At 51.2% G+C, this 16,252-nt stretch overlaps 1 protein-coding gene across 3 annotated transcripts in view; it reads right to left on the bottom strand.

Annotated features, from left to right (window-relative positions):
• The window catches only part of TRPC4 (transient receptor potential cation channel subfamily C member 4), a 267,801-nt gene that overhangs the window by 56,716 nt on the left and 194,833 nt on the right, over nt 1-16,252 (bottom strand). The window contains exon 4 of one of the 3 annotated variants that reach the window (XM_060236761.1): nt 11,765-12,101. The exons of 1 other annotated variant lie outside the window; for it this stretch is intronic. In XM_060236761.1, coding sequence (XP_060092744.1) covers nt 11,765-12,101 — 337 coding nt within the window. Of the gene's footprint in view, nt 1-11,764; nt 12,102-16,252 lie in introns of those variants that run through there. One more of the 3 variants, XM_060236762.1, reaches the window with a different exon arrangement.

Here is a 16,252-nt window from a genome sequence, read left to right as displayed (position 1 = left end):
CCTCGATCCCCAAAGAATACCGGGACTTAAAACTGGCCTTTAGTGAGAAGGAGGCGGATGAGTTACCACCTCACCGCCCCACGGACTGTGCAATCGAACTGATCCCGGGGCAGCAACTGCCAAAAGCGAAACTGTACTCCATGGGTTGGGCGGAGAAAGCGGAACTCCGCAAATTTTTGGACAAAAACCTGAAGCGGGGGTTCATACGACCGGCAACAGCCCCCCATGCCGCCCCCGTCCTCTTCAGAAAGAAAAAGGATGGGTCGCTTAGACTTTGCACAGATTTTCGCTCGATAAACGGGATTTCGATGTCTAATGCCTACCCGATCCCATTGATTAAGGACCTATTGAATACTGTGGCCACAGGGAAAATATTCACAAAACTCGACCTCCGAGACGCGTACTTCCGAGTCCGCATCAGGGAGGGGGACGAGTGGAAGACCGCGTTCAATACCCCGCTAGGACAATTTGAGTACTTGGTTATGCCTTTCGGGCTACAGGGGGCCCCTGGGGTATTCATGAACTTTATCAACGAGGTTCTGCGAGAGTTCCTGTTTAAGGGGGTGGTGGTGTACCTTGATGACATCATTATCTATTCGCCAGATCTCAAGTCACATGTACCACTAGTCAGAAAAGTGTTGAGCACCCTGTGCAAGCACAAGTTGTATGCCAAACTATCAAAATGTGAATTTCACAAGACTGAACTAGACTATCTAGGCTTCCGAGTATCGGGGGAAGGGTTGTCAATGGACCCAGCAAAGGTTCAAGCGGTGCTAGACTGGGAGCCCCCACGAACCCGCAAACAGCTCCAAAGTTTCCTCGGGTTCGCAAATTTTTACCGCGACTTCATAAAGGGGTTCGCCACCATCATGTTACCCCTTACGGAGCTCCTTAAAACAAAGGGGAAGGGGGCAGAGGCAAAAAAGCCGGGCGCGCGCCTAACGTGGACGCCCGAGTGTCAAAAAGCCTTTACCGAATTGAAACGCCTCTTCACCTCGGAGCCCGTGTTGGCCCACCCTGACGAGTTAAAACCTTTCGTGGTTCAATGTGATGCTTCCGACGCCGCCGTCGGAGCCATATTAATGCAAAGGGGGGACAACGGGGTTCTGCGCCCCTGCGCCTACATTTCACGAAAGTTCTCGAACGAGCAGAAAAATTGGTCAGTGTGGGACAAGGAGGCTTTTGCAGTCATGTTTGCCTTGAAAACCTGGCGCTCCTGGCTTGAAGGGGCCAGAGTCCCATTTGAAATCTGGACTGACCACAAAAATCTCGAGGCATTGACCGGGCGCCGCAAAATGACTGCAAAACAAATCCGGTGGGCTGGGTTTTTCGCCAAATTCGACTTTGTACTGAAACACATCCCAGGTACCAAGAATTTCTTGGCGGACGCCCTCTCCCGCCTGCCACAGCACGAGAGCCTCCGCGAGGAGGTGGTGGACTCCCTTATCCCCCCTTCGGCCATCGCGGGGGGGGTCACCACCCGCTCCGGGAAGAGGATCGGCCCCCCGGAGCCAGACCTCTTGTCCCAGTTAGTTGCGGAGACTGCTCGGGAAGCAGACCAACCACCGAACCTCCGTAAAAGCGAGGACGGCCTCCTGTTGCATAACGAAAAGATCTATGTGCCCTCCTCCCTCCGCAAGCAGATTTTAGAGCACTGTCATTCCAGCCGCCTGGCGGGCCATTTCGGCTATGTCAAAACCCTCAACCTCCTTACCCGACAGTTTTGGTGGCCTAGGCTCAAAAGAGACGTCTCCGAATTCGTCCTCTCATGTCCCACCTGTCTGATGGCTAAACGAAGAGGGGGTAAACCTCCCGGCCACCTAGTGCCCCTCCCAACAGCCACCCGGCCTTGGTCGGTAGTGTCTATGGATTTCATTGTGGAGCTCCCGCCGTCGCAGGGCAAAACTGTTGTTTTGGTAGTGGTCGATACATTCTCCAAACAAGCCCACTTCATCCCCTGCAAGCAGCTCCCCACGGCTAAAAAACTTGCCCAACTTTTCTTTACACACATTGTACGCCTACACTCGTTCCCAGACAAGGTCATTAGCGACCGCGGGACGCAGTTCGTTGCCAACTTCTGGCGGGAGTTTTGCAAACTTGCGGGTATTGAGCAGGGCCTCAGCTCAGCCTACCACCCCCAGTCGGACGGACAGACGGAGAGGGTTAATAGCCTTCTAGAACAGTACCTCCGCTGTTTCATTAACTTCCAACAGTCCAACTGGGTGGACCTACTCCCATTCGCTGAATACGGCTACAACAACAGCCTTCACAGCTCTACTAAAACCTCTCCTTTCCAAATCATAAATGGCTATGAGGGCAAGCCTTTCCCAACGCTTCCCCTCCCTGCCACCCCCTCAGAACCCACATCGTGCCAACAATGGTGGGAAGGCCTTCGGGAGAGCTGGAAGGGAATTCAGGAGAACCTGGAGGAAGCGAAAAAGGCTTACAAAAAACAGTTTGATAAAAAACACTCTCCTGAATGGGAATTGAGAGTGGGAGACACTGTCTTTTTGTCCACAAAAAACCTCCCCCTTCCTCAGCCCTGCCGCAAACTTGCGTTGAAGTTTCTTGGGCCTTTTAGGATCAAACGAGTAATCAATAAGGTGACTGCAGAACTCGAGCTGCCCAAGTCTCTAAGCAAAATCCATCCTGTTTTTCATTGCAGCTTACTCCGGAAAGACCCTGGTGCCACGTCCTTCCATCCCAGGGCTCCGCCGCCCCCTCCGACGACAGTGAGGGGTCAGAGTCACCATGAAGTCCACGAAATCCTGGACTCCAAAGTCAAACGGGGGAAACTGTATTACTTAATCAGGTGGAAGCACTTCCCCCCGAGCTGTGATGAATGGGTCGAATCTCAGAACGTAGCTGCGCCGCAATTGTTAAAAAAGTTTCACCTGCTGTACCCGCACAAGCCCAAGCCGCCACCCCCCGGGGGAGGGCGCTTAGGGGGGGCAGTATGTCAGAACTTGTAACTTTATTATTGCTAGCTTAATGTAGAACCAGTATAATTGATGGTTGGCAAGTATGCATAGAGTGGACCTGAGCGTTGAACCAGACCGACCCCATATTGTAACCTTTCTTAACCTGAAGTGCCTGAGTAGTAGTTAACCCTGCCCCGATGGTATCCAAAGTATTTGGGGGCTGTAGACTGAATAATGTTGTGTCTCTGTACTTTCTCACACTGACACCCTTTGAAGCCGAATCGTGTGGCCTTCAGAGTAAGGAGGCAACGTCTTTGCTGATAGCACTGGTGGGAAGACAGATGTGCCTGTAACGGTGTGAATTAAAGCTTTGTGGGTTGTTTGTTTTACTATATAAAACTGGGCCAGTGCTGGCTCTCGCCATCACTGTTATCTTGTACCTTGTATCTAACAGTTCTTAGTTCTCTCTAATAAAATCCTAGCTTGGAAACTAAGTATGGGATCTGCCTGGAGTTCTTAAGTTCTGACAATGCTCTATAAATTCCTTTACTCGATAGTTCCAGATGTTTCCAGAGCCAGGTGCCACTGGGTTCGTGACCACAGCACTGCCTGTGGTCTGGGATTCAGCACAAGCAAAGTTAGCATCTGATTGTGAACCCCATCCAGATGTCTTGGGCAACAGAGACACTCTTCTGGGATGAAGGGAAGGACCCCTGGTGCTTTGACCGTAGTGTCTTTCAGTCTCTTCTATGGGGTAGACACAACGCGAGTCATTCATGTGCTCTGCCTGGGGGTGCTTTGGTTCACAGTGAATGAGCATACAATCCATGCACATTGAATGTGTGTAATTTTCACGTTATGTTCAGCTCCACATGTGCTCCAAATCCAGAGGCTCTGCCACTTTCTCACCCCTGAGCCTGCCTTCCTCCTCCTTCTCCTCCTTCCCATTTCCTGCCAATGCCTGATAAACCCAGCAGCTCTGAGAGACCTGGGCCAGTTGCCAGGCCTCACTCAGCCAAATAAACCTTGCCACTGTTCCCGGATGCCTCTGTGAGGGGGGAACAGGGACTCCAGGCAGCGTCTGGCATCCACGGAGGCATTTGGGGCAAGGTAAAGGGAAAAAATGATGGCACATGAAGTCACATCCAGCAGTCCCAAACCCATATGTGATGTAAGGGCTTCAGGCCACATTCTGGCCATCGTAGTGTCATTTCTGGATCTTCTGCAGATCCAAGGACCAAGGGCAAGAGGGCAGGCCCTCTTCCTTCCCATTTCCTGCCAATGCCTGATAAACCCAGCAGCTCTGAGAGACCTGGGCCAGTTGCCAGGCCTCACTCAGCCAAATAAACCTTGCCACTGTTCCCGGATGAGAGGGCACATGGCAACCTTGAGAGGGCACATGGCAACCCAATGATGAAGTTCACAGGCAAACCTCAGGGGGGAAAGGTACACTGCATGTGTGTGCATGAACTTGCTTGCACATAGCCACAAAAACGACACGCTGTATATGTGAAACAGGAATGAGTATGGAGATTCCAGGACCCCTTCCCAAACACTGCACATTGCATGGATCAACAACTTTGCAGTACATAAATAAGCGTCTCCCGCATGACCTGCCCTTCTGTTTCTTGGGGAGAGGGTTGTGGGGGCAGACACAGGAGGGCATGACAAGGTATAAATGCACACGCAAACTGGTTCATGTGCACAGCTGGGCCACTCATTAGGTGGGCCGAGGCGACTGTAATCAGGTAGACCAAGGCAATTAGCTGGACCTAAGGAGCCAGAGAGTGGGGGGGGGGCACTAGGGGTATCAAAAAGAGGTTTTGCCGATGGCAACTAATGGCCCCAAGTGGTGTTCCCCTCCATCTCCAGCCCCACTGCCCAGGTTTATGACTTGAGGGGCAGTGGTGGTGGCCTACTCACCTGACCTACCTGCCCCCCACCGTGCCCTCAGTAAGGGGAGGCGAGGAAGGAAGAACAAGGGGCTGCCAGCTTCTCCAAGCCTACCCAGCTTACAGAGTGGCACTAAGTGGCAACTTGCCTGCTTGGACCACGGCACCTTCCTTCCTCTGCCCTGCTCCCACAAAGGGTGGGGTGGGGGGGGGAAGCTGTTGATTTCCAGCTGCTCTAGCACCAACCAAGTCTGCATGCACTCAAGCTTTGGGGTTGGGGATACCAGGGTGACCAAAGGGTTTGTCCGTGTGAAATATTCTCCTTGCTAAAAATGTGTGTGTGTGCATTAGTGACAGTCGAGCACATTCTGCTTTTTGTTTCCACAGGCTGTCACTGTGTCTGGCTTTGGTCTAGTCAGTGGTGTGGCTGGAAGTTGGTTGGTTGGTTTCTATTACGCCTTTTGTGCATTTAGACATACCATTATGTGTAACGGTGACTTGGTGGTGGTGGAAAGTGGCATCCCGTTGCAGCTGATAAGGGGCTTTTTTTTTTGTAGCAGGAACTCCTTTGACTATTAGGCCACACACCCCTGATGTAGCCAATCCTCCTGGAGTTACAGCAGGCCCTGCACTAAGAGCCCAATTGGAGGATTGGCTACATCAGGTGGGTGTGGTCTAATATGCAAATGAGTTCCTGCTAAAAAAAAAAAGCCCTGCAGCTGACTCAAAGTGACCCCGCAGGGCTTTCAAGGGAAGAGGCGTTCGGAGGCAGCTCGCCCTTGCCTGACCTTTGTGTAGCAACCCAAGACTTCCTTGGTGGTCTCCCACCCAACCATCCAAATAGTAACAGGGCCAATCCTACTTAGTTTTCAAGATCTGACCAGGTCAGACTAGCTTGGCCTATCGAGGTCAGGGCGTAATGTTAACTTATTGGCACATGAACCACACTAGAAAATGTTATATTTTTACCAGAAGAATTCAGTGCAGGAAACTGAAATGACACTGGAATGAAGATTCAGAGGTTTGCTTGTGGGAGAAATGAATTCAAGAAGAAGAAGAAGAAGATATTGGATTTATATCCCGCCCTCCACTCCGAAGAATCTCAGAGTGGCTCACAATCTCCTTTCCCTTCCTCCCCCACAACAGACAACCTGTGAGGTGGGTGGGACTGAGAAGGTCTCATAGCAGCTGCCCTTTCAAGGACAGAGTCTCAGAACGGCCTACAATCTCCTTTCCCTTCCTCCCCCACAACAGACACCCTGTGAGGTGGGTGGGGCTGAGAGGGCTCTCACAGCAGCTGCCCTTTCAAGGACAGAGTCTCAGAGTGGCTCACAATCTCCTTTCCCTTCCTCCCCCACAACAGACACCCTGTGAGGTGGGTGGGGCTGAAAGGGCTCTCACAGCAGCTGCCCTTTCAAGGACAGAGTCTCAGAGCGGCTCACAATCTCCTTTCCCTTCCTCCCCCACAACAGACACTCTGTGAGGTGGGTGGGGCTGGAGAGGGCTCTCCCAGCAGCTGCCCTTTCAAGGACAGAGAACGGCCTACAATCTCCTTTCCCTTCCTCCCCCACAACAGACACCCTGTGAGGTGGGTGGAGCTGGAGAGGGCTCTCACAGCAGCTGCCCTTTCAAGGACAGAGTCTCAGAGCCGCTCACAATCTCCTTTCCCTTCCTCTCCCACAGCAGACACAGGGGCTGGAGTGGGCTCTCACAGGGTGAGGCTGGAGAGGGCTCTCACAGCAGCTGCCCTTTCAAGGAGAGAGTCTCAGAGCGGCCTACAATCTCCTTTCCCTTCCTCCCCCACAACAGACACCCTGTGAGGTGGGTGGGGCTGAGAGGGCTCTCACAGCAGCTGCCCTTTCAAGGAGAGAGTCTCAGAGCGGCCTACAATCTCCTTTCCCTTCCTCCCCCACAACAGACACCCTGTGAGGTGGGTGGGGGCTGAGAGGACTTTCACAGCAGCTGCCCTTTCAAGGACAACCTCTGCGAGAGCTATGGCTGTCCCAAGGCCATTCCAGCAGGTGCAAGTGGAGGAGTGGGGAATCAAACCCGGCTCTTCCAGATAGGAGTCTGCACACTTAACCACTACACCAAACTGGCTCTCTTGCACTGACTGAACAAGGTTGCCAAATTTGTCTGCCTCCTGAGCTGGTGCACACGAGAGGCCCAATCTTGGCCCTCTGGGGCCCCCGGTGAAATAAGCCCTAGGAGGAACGGACAACACTGTGATTGTGCCTGCAGGTGAGGTGCAGCCCTGAAAGGCCTTGGCTCTCTCTCCGGGATCTCTTCTTAACACTCCATTACAAGGAAATTCTACTGGCTGATCTGCAATAACGAAGCAGCAAAAGGAAGCAGGGTTCACCCCTGGGGAGTTCTGCCTTTTCAGAAGCAAGACTAGAACTATTTATTCTGTTTTAGCATTCTATAATACACTTTTTTTTTCATTTTTAGAAAAGCTGGAAGTGTTTCAGTTTTGACACTGCACCTAAGATGTTTCTTTAAATGGTACGATGGCCAATTTCACACACAGCACACCCTCCCCACTGCCGACAGTGCCATCTTTTCAATTCATGCAGCTGTAAGCAGGGACAAAATATCTGTTGAATGTCTCAGCCCTGCACAGGCTCATTAACTTTCACACAGTCTGGCTGTCCCATCTGGCAGCTGCTACTGCATGAACGGCTCCCAGGGTCGAGTCAGACGGGAAAAGGCTGCTGCTGCACCCCACAAAGCTCTCCTCTCTCTTTCTGGATGGCTGCAGCAGAGTAGCCGGGGCCAGAGCCTGTGGAGGAGACATCTGCAGGCATCCTCATCTTGGAAGCTGAGACCAGTCATTCCCTCTTTCCAGGTAGGGTTGCTAAGTCCCCTGCAGTCTCCGATACTGTGCCAGCCCTCTAGGAGCTTCCAAGAAAACTCTATGGTTTCCCCAGACTCTCAAGCAATTTGGGAGGAAAACTATGAGTTTTCCTCCCGAATTGCTAGAGTGTCCGGGAAAACCATAGAGTTTTCCTAGAAGCTCCTAGAGCGGCTGGCATGGCATTACTGGTGCGATGATGTCACCTGCCCACTGCAAGCTGGCGGGTTGGGGACCTCGAAAGCGGGAGAGCTCCCGCCCCACCCGGGAGTTTGGCAGCCGTATTCCCAGGGGACTGTGATTCTGTGAGTAGAGTGAAGGGTCTTTGCCTGAGTACCTCGTCAAACTACAATTCCCATGGTTCTGTGTGGCACAAAACTATAAGAAATTTAGAGTGCAGATATAACAATAAATCTGAAAAGGATAGATTCAGGTGGGTAGCCATGTTGGTCTGAAGCTACAGAACAAAGTTTGAGTCCCGTGGTGCCTTTTAAGATCAACGAAATTAAATTCCGGGCACAAGCTTTTGTGTGCAGGACCGCGTCATTCCTTCATGAGGTTGCGCCCTTCCTGAGGTTGATGGATTTCCATTCCAAGTTTATCTGGAAAAGTGTGTGCGCACATAAAGCTCGAACCTTGAATAAAACTCTGTTGGTCTTAAAAGTGCCACAGGACTCAGACTTTATTCTTTTTAAAAGATAATTATCTTCATTAGCACAGTGTTCTCAAAGGATGTCTTAAATCCACGTGCGTCAATTCAAGTTCTCAAATAGAAATTATCTTTTTTTTAACTGTCAGGGCAGTTGCTCCCCTGAACACCCCCTTCTCCCAGGTTCTACCAGGACAAGCTGCCCATGGGATTTTGTGGTATGAAGCACCAAGGCATTGTCTAGACAAGTCCCAAATCATTTAGGATAAGTCATGTCTTCTTCAAAGCATGAAAATAAAGAACAGCGTGACATGGCAAATTAATGGTGGGTTCACCATTACAAAGGTCAACTGATCCCTTACCAAACACTTCAGAAGCAGCCCACCTGCACCCTCAGTGTCCTAGCAGGGGGTGGTCACAGACCTAAAAGGGAAGCCTTCATTGGCTCAACACTGCTGGTCATCCTCACTCAACATACTTCCCCGGTGCTTTTCTCCTCTGTTGGGTTCCAGACGCTGTGGATATGAAAGAACAGGTATCTGGAATCCAGTGAGCTGAAAAGCAGGAATGCTGAGCTGAAAAATGGTCATCAGGGCAGGGCTAAGAATACGACGAGTCATTAATCTTCATACCTTTGGACTCAAGTGGGTAGCCATCTTGGTCTGAAGCAACCTTTGGAATTCTGACACAGGGTGCCGGACACAGCCACAAAATGGCCACCACAGCTTGCCTTCAGCCACCTAGTGAAGATCCTTGTGCTGTGGTGGCAGCTGCTGCTGCAGCAACATTTTAGAAACTCTCCATAGCCAATCAAATGGCCACTCAGAAGCCTTGCTGGGCGAAAGCTTTACCTAGCCCTGACTACTTTCTCAAGACACTTGGCAGGTGCTGGGAAAGGTGCCTCTATTGAGGGCACTGTATTGGGGACCTCAATATGGAACTTATTGCTGAGAATCACACAGGCAAATGCAGTAAAGTGATTTTCAAAGAGGATGAGTGATTTAAATGTACTGTATACTGCCTAACGGAGGAGCTCCATGGTGCAGAGTGGTAAAGCTGCCGTACTGCAGTCCGAGCCCTCTGCTCATGACCTGAATTTGATACCGGTGGAAGCTGGGTTCAGGTAGCCGGCTCAAGATTAACTCAGCCTTCCATCCTTCCGAGGTCGGTCAAATGAGTACCCAGCTTGCTGGGGGGAAAGTGTAGATGACTGGGGAAGGCAATGGCAAACCACCCCATTAAAAAGTCGGCCGTGAAAATGTTGTGAAAGCAACGTCACCCCAGTGTCGGAAACGACTGGTGCTTGCACAGGGGACTACCTTTTAAGAAGAAGAAGAAGAAGATGATATTGGATTTATATCCCGTCCTCCACTCCGAAGAGTCTCAGAGCGGCTCACAATCTCCTTTCCCTTCCTCCCCCACAACAGACACCCTGTGAGGTGGGTGGGGCTAAGAGAGCTCTCACAGCAGCTGCCCTTTCAAGGACAGAGTCTCAGAGCGGCCCACAATCTCCTTTACCTTCCTCCCCCACAACAGACACCCTGTGAGGTAGATGAAGATATTGGATTTATATCCCGCCCTCCACTCCGAAGAATCTCAGAGCGGCCTACAATCTCCTTTCCCTTCCTCCCCCACAACAGACACCCTGTGAGGTGGGTGGGGCTGGAGAGGGCTCTCACAGCAGCTGCCCTTTCAAGGACAGAGTCTCAGAGCGGCCCACAATCTCCTTTACCTTCCTCCCCCACAACAGACACCCTGTGAGGTAGATGAAGATATTGGATTTATATCCCGCCCTCCACTCCGAAGAATCTCAGAGCGGCCTACAATCTCCTTTCCCTTCCTCCCCCACAACAGACACCCTGTGAGGTGGGAGGGGCTGAGAGGGCTCTCACAGCAGCTGCCCTTTCAAGGACAGAGTCTCAGAGCGGCTCACAATCTCCTCTACCTTCCTCCCCCACAACAGACACCCTGTGAGGTGGGTGGGGCTGGAGAGAGCTCTCACAGCAGCTGCCCTTTCAAGGACAATCTCTGCAAGAGCTATGGCTGACCCAAGGCCATTCCAGCAGGTGCAAGTGGAGGAGTGGGGAATCAAACCCGGTTCTCCCAGATAAGAGTCCACACACTTAACCACTACACCAAACTGGCTCTCTTTTACCTTTTAATACTACCTAACAGTTTCAATATTTCCATCTTTGTGCTTCAATCTTTTTAGAAATGAAGATCCAGAATTGATTTTCAATTACATTTTCACTTTCTGTAAAAATACAAAACAAATATGTAAAGCCTCAGTACATACTTGTTAGATTCTCTAGTAATGGTCTCAGAAAAATGGCCCCAAATACATTCTTCCTAAGAGTTGGGCTTGACAACAAGCAAATCAGCCATCTACATTTCCCCCGTGTTCTTTCTCCAAAGACAAGCCGTGCTTCACCAGGAAGAGAGGGTGAGTAGGTGGGGATTCCAATTTAGATGGTTTTACAAAAAAGTCAAACAATTTATCTGAAAATGCAATTTACTCCTGGCAGTAATGCAGAATGATATATTGCGTCTCTTTCCCTCTGGGGAGATGGCCTTCTTATTAGAACTTGTCACAGATCCCCCTATAGATTTTTAAACATTTGTTTTATGAGTAAGAATTTGCCATGAGGGCTGTAAGTTTTTTTCTGAGCATATTTTAAACGTTGATTTTTTTTAAAAAAAATAAATAAATTAAACATCATATTAAAAATCCAAGTCTTTCAGATACCCACCTCTATCTATACAGTTCAAGGAAAACCTGAAATATGTCAAATGCCAATAATCCTAAACAAACCTCATTTCTCTGTGATTATCGGTAGATACTGACATTAACCAACTTAAGGATATCTGCTGTAACAAAATATAGCATTTGTCAGAAATAGTCAAGGGAAAAAAAAATCTGTTTTCTTATGCCTATTGTATCATGCCATCATATAAACTATTTTGTCTGGCCTTATGCCAGATTCCCCAACGCGATGCCCATAAGCATTATGGTGCCCTCTAACAACTCCTCTGGGACCCATCAAACATTTTTAGAAAGTGGGCGAGGCCAAATGGGGCTTTTGCCCAGCAAGGCTTCTGACTGGCCACTGGAGATCTGATTGGCTGTGCAGATTTTTTAAATTTTTTTTTTAAAAAAAAAACATTTTAAAACGTTGCTTTGGCAGCAGCTGCCACCGCAGCACAAAGATCTTCACTGTGTGACTGAAAATATGCCGGGGCAGCCATTTTGTGGCTAGCTCTGCCTCTTGGGGCAGCCATTTTGTGTCAGAATTAGAAAGGTGCTGACAGGCTTGAAAAAGGGGATCTCTGGTCTGAGTCCTAATGCTGATACGTCCCAGTGCTTCACGTGGAAGGACTTAATGGATGTTAGAAAATTATTCCTGGACCACAAAGAATTCAGTCGTATTTTCTTTACTAATACATTTACCCAAGACCCACGGTAATATCATCCACTCGACGATGGTTGGCGGAGGCCCTTGCATGTTCAGATCAGATCTGTCAATGTGCTGAGAGGCAAGCAGCAGGAAGAACAAGAACGTCAAGTAGGACGCCGTGTGGCAGATGAATTTGATGAAAGGCTTCTTGATGAACAGCCCCAGTGGGCTCTTGGGGGCTATCAAGTAGCAGACGGAGAAGACGGGGAAGAGGAAACCGATGATGACGCAGGTCAACATCTTCACGGCCCAGTGGCGCCTCCTCCAGCCGGGGAACTCATCGTACCAGCGAGAGGCGAGGAGCTGCTGGCAGTTGGGCTGCGCAACAAACTAAAGTGAGAGAAAAAGAACAGTCACATCTCTTCCACTGAGCACACCATCATCTCTTGCTTACACACACACACACACAGAACCTGCAGTCAAGTCACAGCTGACAAGGTGACCCTGTGGGGCTTTCAAGGCAGGAGACAAACAGAGGTGGTTTGTCATTGCCTGCCTCTGCGTAGCAACCTCAGAATCCCTTGGTGGTCTCCATCTAATAATAACAGGGCTGACCCTGTTAAGCTTCCAAGAGCTGATGAGGTCAGCCTAGACTGGACTATCCATGTCAGGACAAGAGAGAAGGGGCGGGGGGGTTGCCATTTGCCGTCCCTGCATAGCAACCCTCAACTTCCTTGGGGGTCTCCCATCCAAACACTAACTAGGGATGACCCTGCTTCACTTCTGAGATATTACGAGAACAGGCTAACCTGGGCCACCCAGTTCAGGGCCTCGTGCTTACAGAGAGCAGGGATTTCAGCAGCTTCTGCTTAGTTGTCCTGTGATATAAAAAGCTGAAATCTCCTTCAATGAAAGCCGAAATGTACCCCCTCCTACACTCTTGGCAAAGGCATCGGTCTCTTGCCTTCCCTTGAAGATAGTGTCAGAGAGCAGTCACAGAATCATCGATTGGGAAGGGTCCATAGAGACCATCTAGTCCAACCCCATGCTCCATGCAGGATCAGCCTAAAGTAGGGTTGCCAAGTCCAATTCAAGAAATATCTGGGGACTTTGGGGGTGGAGCCAGGAGACATTAGGGGTGGAGCCAAGATCAAGGCTGTGAGAAGCATAATTGAACGCCAAAGGGAGTTCTGGCCATCACATTTAAAGGGACGGCACACCTTTTCAATGCCTTCCTTCCATAGGAAATAATGGATAGGGGCACCTTCTTTGGGGGCTCATAGAATTGGACCCCCTGGTCAAATCTTTTTGAAACTTGGGGGGTATTTTGGCGAGAGGTACTAGATGCTATACTGAAAATTTGGTGCCTCTACCCCAAAAAACAGCCCCCCCCAGAGCCCCAGATACCCACAGATCAATTCTCCATGATTTTCTATGGGAATAAATCTCCATAGAGAATAACAGCATTCTCAGCAGACATTTCCCTCCCCTCCCCCCACTTTCTGACGACCCTGAAGCGGGGGGAGGGCCTCCAAACCGGGGGATCCCCTGCCCCCACCTGGGGATTGGCAACCCTAGCCTAAAGCATCTCTGACAATCATCCGGCAGCGTTTTGAAGACTTCCAATGAAGGGGAGCTCACCCCCTTCCTAGGCAGCTGGTTCCACCTCTGAACTACCCTAACTGAAAAATTTTTTTCCTAATATCCAGCCGGTACCTTTCCGCTTGTAATTTGAGCCCATTGCTTCGGGTCTTATCCTCGGCTGCCAAGCGGAACTGCTCCTTGCCCTCCTCTAAATGACAGCCTTTCCGATATTTAAATAGAGCAATCATGCCCCGCCCCCCCTTCTCCTCTTCTCCAGACTGAACACTCCCGAGGCCCTCCTCAGCCTTTCCTCAGAGGGCTCCTCCTCCAGGCCCTTGAACATCCTCGTTGCTCTCTTCTGCACCCGCTCGATTTTGTCCGCAGAATTCCAGGTGTAGCCCAACCAAGGCAGTAGCTGGTCCACAGCGGAAGAGCTCTATTCGGGTCCAGTTGGACCTTAGAAGCCAGCAAGGTTTTCATGTATCTGACAGAGAGCTTGGACTCTTGAAGGTTCATGCCTTGCAAAACTTGTTGGACTCTAAAAGTACTACTGGACTCAAATTTAGGTTGCCTTCCCTTACAGAAAGAACGATTGGGGGGGGGGACTACAACTAGGGGGATTTCCCCTTTTACATGACTCTTGAATAACCTGGATCCTCTCTTGAACATATGAAGCTGGCTTCTACTGAATCAGACCCCTGGTCCATCAAAGTCAGTATTGTCTTCTCAGACTGGCAGCGGCTCTCCAGGGTCTCAAGCTGAGGTTTTTCACACCTATTTGCCTGGACCCCTTTTTGGAGATGCCGGGGATTGAACCTGGGACCTTCTGCTTACCAGGCAGATGCTCTACCACTGAGCCACCGTCCCTCCCCTGACCAGCAGTGGCTCTCCAGGGTCTCAAGCTGAGGTTTCTCACACCTATTTGCCTGGACCCTTTTTTGGAGATGCCAGGGATTGAACCTGGGACCTTCTGCTTACCAGGCAGATGCTCTACCACTGAGCCACCGTCCCTCCCCTGACCAGCAGTGGCTCTCCAGGGTCTCAAGCTGAGGTTTTTCACACCTATTTGCCTGGACCCTTTTTTGGAGATGCCAGGGATTGAACCTGGGACCTTCTGCTTACCAGGCAGATGCTCTACCACTGAGCCACCGTCCCTCCCCTGACCAGCAGTGGCTCTCCAGGGTCTCAAGCTGAGGTTTTTCACACCTATTTGCCTGGACCCTTTTTTGGAGATGCCAGGGATTGAACCTGGGACCTTCTGCTTACCAGGCAGCTGCTCTACCACTGAGCCACCATCCCTCCTCCTCTTGAAGTCTTAGCCAGTGCCTCTCACTCAGCAAAGTAAAAATGAAACCACAAAAGGAGAAATTCAACATGACCCGTAGCTAAGTACTGGATCCAGTCTGTCAAATCACATTTTGGAATCTCCTGCATTGCATAGGCACCTTTGGGGCATTGGAGCCATTATCCAACAGGGCTTCAGTAGGGCTCCCAAGTCCAACCCCCAAAATATCTGGGGACTTTGGGGGTGGAGCCAGGAGACTTTGGGGGTGGAGCCAGGAGACACTGGGGTGGAAACGGCGAGCCGCCCCATCTCGGAGCGTGTGACGCCGCTGCGCAGCTGACGCCTCTTCTCTGCTCGCCGTGGCTGCTCCTCCGAGATGGACTCAGCCTGAGCCCATTTCGGAGGAGCAGCCACGGCGAGCAGAGAAGAGGCTGCCGCGCCGCTGCCGCCTCGCCCGCTCTGCCTCTGGGGTGGAAGCGGAGCGGGGGGGGGAGGTGGACCGGGGGCGTGGCGAGCCGCGAGTCCGGGTCCTAGAAGGGCCTGGATTCACGGCTCGCCATGCTCCTGGCCTGCCTCGCCCTCCCCTGCGCTGCTGCCGCCTCTTGGCTGCTCCTCTGAGATGGGCTCAGCCTGGGCTCATCTCGGAGGAGCAGCTGCGGTGGGAGGGGAGGGGGCAGCAGCGGCGCGGCGGCCTCGCCGGCTCCGGGATGCGGCGGCTGGCGAGAGCAGGGGAAGAGGGTGGAAATCCTGGGGTCCCCCGCCAGGGCGGGAGGGTTGGGAAGCCTAGGCTTCAGTCAGGCTCACTAAGGTTTACTTCAAAACTTTATACCCAGGACCCACTTTCCTTGAATGGCACGATGGGCGCCCCATGTAGGGGGTACGGCCAATGAGTGAATTGAGCTTTTCTCTCTGCTGACAGAATGTGTTATGTCAATGAAGAAGGGAGGCAAAGAGGGATAAGTACACTTGGGAGTTCAAGTACTATGTTAATTCTGCAGAGCTAAGGCCGCATGAAGAAACTGACAAGCACACAATGCGGCATCGAGCAGACAGAGCACATAGTGAACAGCCTGTGATCTGGGCATAAGAGAAGCCATGCTGGATAAGGCAATGGCCCATCCAGTCCAACACTCTGTGTCACACAGTGGTCAAAACTCAGGGGCCATCAGGAGGTCCACCGGGGAGGGGGGGCAGAACTCCAGAAGCCCTCCCACTCTGCCACCCCCCCCCCAGCTGTCATCACTGTGCCCGTATCTCCACACATTCCAATGACAGAGATGCCGCTGCCCACTGGTGTGGAGAGACATCCCAACGGCATGGCATGGCAGGAAAGGAAATTGCAGTCACCTTGGGCCCAAGGTAGGGTTGCCAAGTCCAATTCAAGAAATATCTGGGGACTTTGGGGGTGGAGCCAGGAGACATGGGGGTGGAGCCTAGATCAAGGCTGTGACAAGCATCATTGAACTCCAAAGGGAGTGCTGGCCATCACATTTAAAGGGACGGCACAACTTTTCCATGCCTTCCTTCCATAGGAAATAATGAAGGATAGGGGCACCTTCTTTTGGGGCTCATAGAATTGGACCCCCTGGTCCAATCCTTTTGAAACTTGGGGGGTATTTTGGGGAGAGGCACTAGATGCTCTAATGAAAATTTGGTGCCTCTACCCCAAAAA

This window comes from Heteronotia binoei, chromosome 4 (assembly GCF_032191835.1).
Source record: "Heteronotia binoei isolate CCM8104 ecotype False Entrance Well chromosome 4, APGP_CSIRO_Hbin_v1, whole genome shotgun sequence".
NCBI lineage: Eukaryota > Metazoa > Chordata > Lepidosauria > Squamata > Gekkonidae > Heteronotia > Heteronotia binoei.
This window is presented reverse-complemented; position numbering and strand designations above follow the sequence as displayed.